Below are 11,433 nucleotides of genomic sequence, written 5' to 3' on the forward strand. Positions count from 1 at the left end.
CTCAACTCTACTGAATACTTATGGAAATTAAAAATGCTCTTTTAAGTGAATTGACAAACCCTAACAGACACATCAAAATCTTGTTTAAAACCATTGCCAAAAAAGGGATGTCAGCTCTATGTATGTCATTACAAGCTCTTGGTCAGGTGTCCACTTATTATTGTCCATATAGTATAAATAAAAACCAGTCATTGAAAGGTAAAGCCCTATTCAGATTTTTCTAGGGAAAATCAATATTTCACACTTCAGATAGTTTGTTTATGTATTGAACGTGGTGCCTCCACAAACCACATGCAGCTGCTGATTTTATATGCAAACCCTGTTGGTCGGATGAAGGTTAGACCTTCTCCACACTGGCACATTTCATATCTGATTGTTCTTTTCAAGTGAACTTGGGGAAAATCTATTTCAGGTAGCTATTATTGCTCTTTCATTCGCAACCAAGAGGAACGAACCAGCAACGAACTAATAAATTTGTATAACTTGTATAAATTATAAAACCTGAATGTTTTGATAAACCTGTTTAAATCTATGCCCTGTTGTTTTTTATTTAAATCACTGTGATGATTGGTCACTCCCACCTTGCAGACGCTACAGTCGTTCTAAGGGTGTGTCCCAAATCGAATTGCACTTCTGTGGGTAGGGTAGTGCTTTACTATTCACTAAGCACTTTGAATTCACTAGAACGTTGTTTGATTATAATCAGAGAACATATTTGAGTGTACATATGTTGTATCTAATGAATCTTTTCCACACATATTCGAGATCTTTTTAGATTCTCTTGCATGCACTGCATGTTTAGGATCTACCCACAGATTTCAGGGTGTGAACCACATGATAAGTCAGAGAACGTATTACTCCCTGGACTTGTCATCAGTTGACAAACCCTTAAGACCATTCCTGACATGCCCAGCAAGTATGACTGTGTCAGTTAAGGCCCAATAATAAATAATAAAGGGAATCAAACTCAGGTGCCAGCTACTGTGCCACCCTCTAACAAGTTCTAAAAAAAAATCTAAAAAGTTTGCTGCAAATTTTGTGTTCACTTTGTTTTGTTTGTAAAATTTGTTTTAAGGGTAGTGATAGCTCAGTGGTTAAGGTACTGGACTAGTAATCAAAAGGTTGCCGGTTCAAGCCCCACCACCGCCAAGTTGCCAGTGTTGGGCCCCTGAGCAAGGCCCTTAACCCTCAATTGCTCAAAAAATTGTGTTCAGTCATACAAGTAAGTCGCTTTGGATAATAGCGTCTGCTAAATGCCGAAAATGTAAATGTAAGATGGTAATAAAAATGCAATAGGCGCTCGGGTAAAGCGGCGGTAGAACCTGACCCGCCGTGACCATGACCAACATTAAGGGGCTGATGAAAAAGAAATTTACATTTACCAGACACCTTTATTCAAAGAGACTTACATTACAGTTACAGTATACAGTCTGAGCAATTGAGGGTTAAGGGCCTTGCTCAAGGGCCCAACAGCAGCAACCAGGCAGGGGTGGGGCTTGAACCAGCAACCTTCTGATTACTAGCCCAGTACCTTAACCACTAGGTCACGGCTTGCCTTGAAATGAAATGAAACAGTGTGTTAAAAGACGGTAGCTTCTGCCACGAGATTTAGAGTCACTCGCTGTGCACTACATAGGGAACTAAGGGAGATTTGAGACGCATCCACAATGGGCGTCATTGTTTCCGTTTCCCCATACTAATGGCGGAGGAAGCAGCAGGGAGGTGTTTTGAGATGTTGAGCAGCTGCTTCGGGTTTCGGGCATTACTTTCGGGTTTCATCGTACCTGTGTTTTGTAGTGACGCTGTTAAATGTATCATGTGAATGGAGTTCGGTTGGTGATGCGGGGTGTGAGACTGGCATTGCTTCCAGATTAGGATCAGTAGAGATGGCAGCAGTCGGTCAGCATTAGGTTCGGAATTTTGGGTTAAGCTATTTCACGATCACACTGGTTTGTGATGCGCACTGGTGCGGGTTGGTTTACAGCACCATGCCAGTCTGAATGATCTGATTGGTACCTATCAGCACTCATATGGATGACGAGGTTAAGAACGCGCAGGGGCAGTGGACCCCCCTGCTAATGTGGACCAGTCTCGCAGTACTGGTTCCGGTCCTGATTACGTTGTGGTGTGGGCTGCGGCGGGCCAAGCGAGCTTTGCGTCTCCGACACCTGTGCCGCACTAGCCGGCACGCCTGGCGCTACACGGACCTGTTCGGCAAACCCACCTACTGCAGCTCGTGCACGCTGCCCCTCCTGCACGGCGCCTTCTGCGATTGCTGCGGGCTGTGCGTGCACGAGCGATGCGCGCGACCCGCAGAGAGGGCACACATCTGCAAGGAGATCGCGGCCCCGGCAGAACCAGGTGGAGGGTTTCGGCACCGGTGGGTCCGCGGTAACGTTCCGCTGGCCAGCTATTGCACAGTCTGTACGCAGCAATGCGGCACTCAGCCCAGTCTGTGCGATTACAGGTGAGATTAAAGGTGCAGTCTGTAGTTTTATCAAGTCTTTTAACTGTACAATAATGACTTCATATCAGAAATGCATTATATTGGAACTGTCAAACTGTAGTTTGTTCTACTTCTGTTTATGATGGAAATTCAACTTATTGTGGCTGCAGCAACGACTCCTGCTGTCTGGTCAGGGCGCTGGTATGAGTAACTGAGGTTTACCTGAGTATACTGTGTTCTTCAGCACCTGTTACAGCTCTATGGCAGATAAAAAGAAAAAACCCAGGCATTTCACTTAAAGGGGGCTTTGCTTGTGGGTGGGGGGTGGCAGTAAATTGGACATGCCAAATACAGGGTGTCCCAAAATGCTGTCATTAGTAAATGTTGAGGTTAAATCATGAAAGGGTACACAATTGAACAACGCGTAGAAATTGTAAAAATTCACTTTAAAAATGGTGATGTGAATTGGCCGCCAAGATCATGTGACTTGACCCCGTTAGACTTCTTTCTTTGGGATTATCTTAAGGGTAAAGTGTACACCAGCAAACCACAATCCATTGAGGACCTCAAAGAAGAAATTCGACACAACATTGCTGAAATTTCTCAGCAATTATGTCAACGTGTCATGTGCTGCCACGGTCGAGGCGGTCATTTGTCAGATGTTTTGTTTCATAAATAATCTGCATGTCTTTACTTTCGAATAAAGCAAAAACATGAGTAGTGTTCAAATAAAAAAATGTGTTTTATAAAAAAATTCATGTCAGTTCATTTTGGGACACCCTGTATATTAAAACCAGGGAACAGCATCAGAGAACAGCGGGGCCAACCCAAAAATCTAGAAATTAAGGAAAGCTTCACTTTAGCATGATGCTTCACCTTATATAATCTTATCTTAGATGAACGACTTTGTCTAAAGTCACAGACTATACTAACCAGTTTACCAGTACATATACACCATTACATACTGGTTTCATATAACGATTAGTACAGTAGAAGTTTGAGACACTTGGTATTTTTGTCCCCAGTGTGCTCATGCACAGACTGATCTTAGCTGAATTACACATCTAACCACTTTAAGAACATTGGAGCTGTAGGAACAGTACTGGTTTAAGACATGAACATTAAATACAGAGCTGTAGGAACAGTATTGGTTTAGGACATGAACATTGAACATGGAGCTGTAGGAACAGTACTGGTTTAGGTAATCATTAATTATGGAGTTGTAGGAACAGTACTGGGTTGAGACATGAACAGTGAATATGGAGCTGTAGGAACAGTACTGGTTTGAGACATGAACATTGAATATGGAGCTGTAAGAACAGTACTGGTTTGAGACATGAATGTTGAATATAAAACTGTAGGAACAGTACTGGTTTGAGACATGAACACAGAATATAAAACTGTAGGAACAGTACTGGTTTGAGACATGAACACAGAATATAAAACTGTAGGAACAGTACTGGTTTGATACATGAACATTGAATATGGAGCTGTAGGAACAGTACTGGTTTGAGACATGAACATTGAATACAGAGCTGTAGGAACAATACTGGTTTAGGACATGAACATTGAATATGGAGATGTTGGAACAGTATGGCTTTAGGACATAATCATTGAATATAGAGCTGTAGAAACAGTACTAGTTTGGGACATAAACACAGAATATGCATCTGTTGGAGCAGTTCTGGTTTGAGAATTGCTTTGATCTGGACAGACTGGATCTGTAGACCAGAAGCTTACCTTGTTTATTAATGCAGAGTAACGTTTGAATCGTGTGTGCAGGTGTGTATGGTGTCAGATCACGGTTCATGATGACTGTAAGCCGGCTCTGAGCATTGAGGAGCCATGTGACTTTGGTGAGTTCAGATCCGTCATAATTCCTCCGTCATACCTGTACCAGGTGAACAAACTGCGGCGCAGACACCCGGACGAGTACTGCAAGGTAACTGCACTAAAGGAACAAATTTCGAATAACAAATATGTCTTGGCTGACAGACTCCTGCTAGTTTAATGCTGATAAAATTAATAGCTGGTGTGCATGTGTGTGACAGCTTGCAGTAGCTTGTGGTGATGGATGGACCCCCCTGCTGGTGCTCGCTAACACACGCAGTGGAAACAACATGGGCGAAGTGCTGCTTGGAGAGTTTCGTACCCTCCTAAATCCAGTGCAGGTATTAAATGATTGCAGTTCTGATGACACGTTTTGGTCATCACATTGTATTTTACATGTGTTGCTGCAACAGCCAGGCATCAACATAACAGGGTCGAAGGATCAACACAAGCAGCAGAAGAGTACAGAAAGTATAGCGTGTTGCTGTGTGTGTTTTGCAGGTATTTGATCTATCCGAGATAGCCCCAGCTAAAGCGCTGCAGTTGTGCACTCTGCTACCCCCTGGCTGTGTACGTGTGCTGGTGTGTGGAGGAGATGGTACAGTAGGCTGGGTGCTGGATGCCATTGATGGCATGAAACAGAAGGTACTCACACACAGGGGTTGGAAGCGGTATTTAAATGAAATAAATGTCTGTGGCTGTTCGGGTGGTGAGCAGTCAAATATGGTAGCCCACCACTGCAGAGGCCTGAGCTTGAGTCTCAACTGTGGCCTAGTCATGTGCTCTACAGACACAATTGGCTGGATGGTAGGAATGCAGAGAGCATTGCATATTGTTCTGTACATCTTAAAGCTCTCTGTAGGAATTCACCGCTGGTCTGTGAAAAGAGGGCCAGTTGGTTATCGGGACGCTACTTCCCTCCTCATTTACATAAAAAAGAAATGATCTTAAATTAAGCTATGTTATGCTGTGGTTGTGCTTGATAAGTCTCTGTTTCTGTCCGTGGTTAGGCTCAGGATCAGTTCATTCCACGGGTCACCATCCTTCCTCTTGGAACAGGGAACGATCTGTCAAATTCTCTGGGGTGGGGTTCTGGATACGCTGGGGAGATTCCCATTGAGCAGGTGATCAGGAATGTGCTGGAGGCCGAAGTTATCAAGATGGACAGGTGAATAAACACTAATGAAACTGCACAATGAGCAGAGCATAGATTAGCAATAGAAACATATCAGCAATATGAAAGATTATGTTTATGTATTGCATCTCTAAGTGGTAACATACCAAGTATAATGGAACTACAGTGGTCCTAAAACAGAGCCCTGTGGAACATTACGTTTATTTACCCTTTTATTTTTCAGATAATACTACAAAATGAATTTACAAAGTATATTTGCTTTACTAGATCGACATTATACAGACAAAAGTACATTTTGAACGCATTCAGACCTTCTCTTTAGTCATTGGTGCATGACCTCACAAATGCTATTTTGACTGAATGAGCATAAATTCCCACAAATACACTTCTACAGCTTTGTAGAAAACCTCCCCAGAAGAGAATGTCCACATCCTTTTGGCCTTAATTATATAATGTAATTTAAACCAAGACATACATACAGACATGTTTGGCTATGTCTGAGGGGTACATCCCATGGCATGGACATTTCATTCCAAATCATAGTTGCCCCTTGTTTGTGTCTGTGAAAGCTTTTCAAATGATTTTGAAATGTATCTGTAGGAATTTGGTTCGGGTCTGTCATTTGCTGTTGGGCAGTAAGGGTGTCTAGTGTAGCAGGGGTGTCTACATACTTTTGGCTATATATTGTATTAGTTATTTAGTGATTCCACCTTTATGATGTGCTTAAATCCTCCAGGTGGAAAGTTCAAGTCGCCTCTAAAGGAAACTACTTCCGCAAGCCAAAGGTAAAAGCATGTTAGTGTTAAGCCTTTGAGACATTGCAGACTGTTGATTGCTGCATGTATTGATGTTAGTATGTCTCCATGTGTCTTCATGTCTCTGCAGGTTTTGTCCATGAATAATTATTTCTCTGTTGGTCCAGATGCTCTGATGGCTCTAAACTTTCACACACACCGTGAAAAAACACCGTCCTTCTTCTCCAGCCGCATCGTTAACAAGGTCCAGTCAGTCTATAAAACAGCCATGTTACCTATTTTAATCTAATAAAATAACTACACATAACATTATCATTTATTACACTATATGGACAAAACCATGTGAACACTCATTCAAATTAATGACTTTGTTTCTACAACACCAACCAATCATATAAAATAAATTCTGCTTTTCCAGATTTGTGCATGAAGTGAGGTCTGCAAAGGCATGGTTTGACAAGTTTGGTTCGGAGCCCTAATTTCAACCCTGTTAATAACCTTTGGGATGAATTAGAACAAAAAAATTAAGGCAGGCTTTCTCATGCAGCGACAGTGCCTGACCTCACATATACTTTCTTAACATAATAGACACAAATTCCCACAGACACTCTAAAATATTAAAGGTAGTCTTCCCAGAAAAGCCGTATGGGAAAGAGAGGTCTTTTAGAATTGGATGCTCATGGTTAGCTGTCCACATACTTTTGGCCATATAGTGTATGTATTTACTGTTATGGGATCCTCCTCCAGGGTGTGTTTAGTCAATTTCCTGTGTAATCTCTGATCTTTCAGGCGGTGTATTTTATGTATGGAACCAAAGACTGCCTTGTGCAGGAATGCAAGGATTTGGACAAAAGGATCGAGGTGATGATTTTGACTTTTTTAGGTGCACAGATTAAAACATAAAATTAAGACTTAAAAATCCCAACAACACTGCTGCACCTGCTACATTCATACCAGAACAACACACACTACCATTTTATTACTATGTTAGTGTAAAAGCAGTGTTGGGAATAGTCCAGAACCCAAACATCATCTGGTCTGTGGGGTTCTCTGAGATTGGGGCACAGGTGGGTAACGAAGTGTTCAGAGGAACAGATGGGCTTAATCAGTAATTGTATACCCACAAAGTCCATCTGTATGTTAGGTAGCTTATAAAAAAATTAATGAATATATGTACTAGAATGCACACAAGTGCATTAAAACACATCTAAAAGAACTGAATCAAATGGTAAGTCTAATAAAAGCTGGGCTTTTTAACAAAAGTTAAGTGCTGTTTTCTGTGTGGTTATTAATCTCCTCTGACATTAAACCTGAGAGGATTTCTAAAAAATTGGGCACATCTGCACTTAAATTTACCACCTCTTACAGCCAACTTTGCAACAATTTTACCTAGATGCCAAATCTTGTAAGAGAGTGGCAGCTGGCCTCACGTGACTGTAATCCTATAAACTCTTAAGTTAGCTGTAAGCAGTGATGACACAGCCTGTGCTTGTTTCACTTTCTTCATGCCTGGGTGTCAGACCTGTCTGTGTGTGTTGCAGCTGGAGCTGGATGGAGAGCGGGTACCCTTACCCAGTCTGGAAGGCATCATTGTGTGTAATATTGGATTCTGGGGTGGAGGCTGCCGGCTGTGGGAGGGCATGGGAGACGAGCCTTGTCCTCCAACACGGTCAGTTTAAGAAAACAAAAACACACCAAGATACACTATATGGCCAACAGTATTTGGAAACCTGACCATGAGCTTGTTGGATCCCATTTCAAAAAACAAATGTTATTAAAATAAAGTGACCTCTGTGTGATCTATTCAGCTATGAAAACAGTCACTCTTTTGAGAAGGCTTCTCACAGGACTTTGAATTATGTCTGTGGGAATTTGTGCTCATTCAGTCAAAAGAGCACTTGTACGGCTGGACACTGATGTTGGTCAAGAAAGCCTCAGATCATTCCAAAGCTGTTTAGTGGGGTTGAGGCCAGGGCTCTGGGCAGGTTGCTGGATTTTCTTTAAACCAAACTTTTCTTCATTTCTTTATAGAACTTGCTTTGTGCACAGGGGGAGTCATGCTGGAATAGAAAAGAGCCTTCCCCAAACTGTTGCTCCAAAGTTGGAAGCCAATAATTTCCTGTATATTTGATGATAATTGATGTATTACACCTGCTAGCAATTGTTGTGGCTGGAACACGAGTTCCAAAATTAGATGGGGTGTCCCAATAGATTTGTCCATATAGTGTGTTTTTAACAATCCACTTTACAAAATAGTATGTCTTGCAGTTTGTTTTTTGTTGTCTTGCACAATCACACTGCATCTAGTTTTTTGTTTGGGTCAGAGCCTAAATCTCACTATCCAGTAAATCTCCTTATGTAATGGTTATGTAATTGTATGTGTGTGTGTGCAGGATGGATGATGGACTGCTGGAGGTGTTAGGGGTGTTTGGTTCATTCCACTGCGCTCAGATTCAGGTCAAACTCGCCAACCCTGTTCGACTCGGCCAGGCTCACACAGTCAGGGTAAGAAACATCTGAATTCTCCTGGAAGTGGAAAAACATACACGATAATAACGACACTTTATTTCGTCTGACACCTGTCTGCATACACCGATCAGCTAATATTGTGTTGGTCCCCCTTTTGCTGCCAAAACAGCCCTGCAACTGTGATGCACTGTGTATTCTGACACCTTTCTATCAGAACCAGCATTAACTTCTTTGAGCTACGGTAGCAATTTGAGCTACGGTAGCTCGTCTGTTGGATCAGACCACACGGACCAGCCTTCGCTCCCCATGTGCATTAATGAGCCTTGGTCACCCATGACCCTGTCGCCGGTTTACCACTGTTCCTTCCTTGGACCACTTTCGATAGATACTGACCACTGCAGACCAGGAACACCCCACAAGAGCTGTAGTTTTGGAGGTGCTCTGACCTAGTCGTCCCAGGTGCTGTGATGAAGAGATAATCAGTGTTGTTCACTTCATTTGTCAGTGGTCATAATGTTATGCCTAGTCGGTGTATACACTATTTGTCCAAAAGTATGTGGACATATATTCTTTTTGGAAAGCTTTCCATAAGATATTTGTAGTGTGTGTGCATTCCAATTCATCCCAAATGTGTTTAATATAGTTGAGCTTAGGGCTCTATGCAGGTCATGGGTGTTCCACCACATCAAACTATGTGTTTATGGACCAGGAAATAATGTCATTAATTCCAATCATTTTTATTTGTTTTGTTGTTAGCATTGGTTGTTATTGAAACACCTGATCATAAGCATTACTAGGGGTGTCCACATCCTTTTGGACATAGTGTATACAGGCCAAACTGTATGGATGCTGCAGACCACTGAAATATTAGTCTTTACGTGTATGGAAGTGATGGTCTTGTGATTGCAGTGTCCGCTGTCGGTCAGGCGGTTGTGAATGTAATGTCATGTGACTTCAAGCTGCAAGTAATCAGACTTTATATCTGTTTATGATTCTGACCTTCATTATCTTCCTCTGTGTCTCCTCTTTTGTGAATGCTGTAGTTGGTCCTGAAAAGTTCACGCATGCCCATGCAGGTGGACGGGGAGCCATGGGCTCAAGGCCCGTGCACCATCACCATTACCCATAAAACCCAGGCTTTCATGCTGTACCATAGCGCCGAGCAGACTGACGATGACGACGATGAAGAGTCCAGCGCCTCCGAGTCTGAAAGGCCTTCAGCTGAGACCAATCACACTCCAAAGAAGGGGTCAGTCTGTCAGTAAGACTTCGGCTGTGTCCCAAATGCAGCATTTGCAATGCAGTTTTGAGTATGGTAAACAAGTGGTTGCTTCAAACGGAACAGCTCTGTTGGTAACCATGGGAAATGAATCATTGTAACTTGGGGTGATGGTTGGTTAAAACCTACATTACTGCATTTTCTCATCCATCTAAAACTCTAAGCTAGGTTAGCGATGATTATCTGCACTGGTTTTATGCACTGCGTTAAACTATCTGACCATAGTTCTGTAGAGTCGAGCAGGGCGCCTAAATGTTTTAGTATTGTACACAAACTAACCAGCTGTGTTGTATGTACATTCATTGGGCATTATAAGCAACACCAACCACATAAATGTACTTTGTGGGTATACAATTACTGACTGTAGCCCATGTGTTGCTCTGTACACTTTGCCACCCCCTTTTCCTATCCGTTAATAAAAAGAGAGTCTCAGACCCTCACTGACAAGGTATTGTTTAGGTTGTTTATAGTCATTATACTATGAGTGTATTAGGTGCTGCAGTGTTGTTGGGATTTTTTAGTCTATTTCTGCATTTTCCCCTTTTTATCCCAATCTAGTCGTATTCAATTATCCAGTCGTGTTTTTCCTCCATTGCTACAGACCCTCATTAAACTCGGATCTCAGCGATGGTGGGCATGTTAATTACCATGTAGTGTTAGTTCAGTGCTGAAAATGATCCATCACCCTAACATCATCTGTTCAGTAGGGATCCTATGAGGGTGACAGAGTAGACAGAGCTACAAATAAACCACAGCTTCTAAGATGGCCTGGCCCTCTCATTGAACATCAGTGCACTTTTGACTAAATGGACACAAATTCCCACAGGCACATTCCAAAATCTTTTGGAATGCCTTTTTTACAGAGTAAAAGCTCATGGTCAGGTGTCTATATATTTTGGCTATATAGTGTAGGCTCTTTTTCAATTCATTTTCAGCAAACTGGTCAGGGTCGTGGCGGGTCTGGTTTCATTGGGGAATACTGGGTGCAAGGCAGTAATACCCTGGACAGGGAACCAATTCATCACAGGGCTTAAGCCACCGAAGAAATAAAATGGTTATATTTGAGTAGACACCTGGCAGGCTGATGGCACCGCTGAGCTATAAACCCGGATATCAACGAGTGCCCATTATTATAGGATCTACATGGTAAAATAGTGTAGCTTTGATTCTGAAATCTGTGCCACATGGTTATGAGCACATGCCCAGTGTAAAGCTGTTTGAAATCACAGGACCAAAAATTTGCTCAGATCCATTTTTTTGTCTTTGTTTTTATTTAGGATGTTTTTTATTAGCTGTTGCACTGACAGAACTCATCACGTTTACGTTTTTATTTTCCGTTTAAACCTGAGTTACACTGAATATTTTACTCCTTAGTTTATGTTTCCTGTTTATTAGTTGCAATGCTGCTTCTACTCTCTCTATCATCAGCATATTTATCCAGTGTTTCTCATGAGTATTAGCTTTATTATATTTATATACTTACTGTGATTGTATTCAAATGTGTTTAATATTATGTTAA

At 41.9% G+C, this 11,433-nt stretch overlaps 1 protein-coding gene across 1 annotated transcript; it reads left to right on the forward strand.

The window, feature by feature from the left end:
- Positions 1–2,030: 2,030 nt before the first annotated feature.
- dgke (diacylglycerol kinase, epsilon) lies at positions 2,031–10,365 on the forward strand. Its single transcript, XM_062997363.1, has 11 exons — positions 2,031–2,467; positions 4,229–4,388; positions 4,498–4,617; positions 4,778–4,921; positions 5,287–5,444; positions 6,148–6,196; positions 6,297–6,410; positions 6,956–7,027; positions 7,708–7,835; positions 8,560–8,671; positions 9,679–10,365. The coding sequence occupies exons 1-11, from the start codon at positions 2,031–2,033 to the stop codon at positions 9,898–9,900; spliced, it is 1,716 nt and encodes a 571-aa protein (XP_062853433.1). The 3' UTR covers positions 9,901–10,365.
- Positions 10,366–11,433: the final 1,068 nt, after the last annotated feature.

Source organism: Trichomycterus rosablanca, chromosome 6 (assembly GCF_030014385.1).
Source record: "Trichomycterus rosablanca isolate fTriRos1 chromosome 6, fTriRos1.hap1, whole genome shotgun sequence".
NCBI classification, from domain to species: Eukaryota; Metazoa; Chordata; class Actinopteri; order Siluriformes; family Trichomycteridae; genus Trichomycterus; species Trichomycterus rosablanca.

Bases quoted from the DNA above. Each gene is read 5' to 3' on its own strand.
- dgke (XM_062997363.1), top strand. From the start codon at position 2,031: ATGGATGACGAGGTTAAGAACGCGCAGGGGCAGTGGACCCCCCTGCTA. The intron at 4,922-5,286 runs GTACTCACACAC...GTCCGTGGTTAG, and splicing joins TTGATGGCATGAAACAGAAG to GCTCAGGATCAGTTCATTCC. The intron at 6,411-6,955 runs GTCCAGTCAGTC...CTGATCTTTCAG, and splicing joins CCAGCCGCATCGTTAACAAG to GCGGTGTATTTTATGTATGG.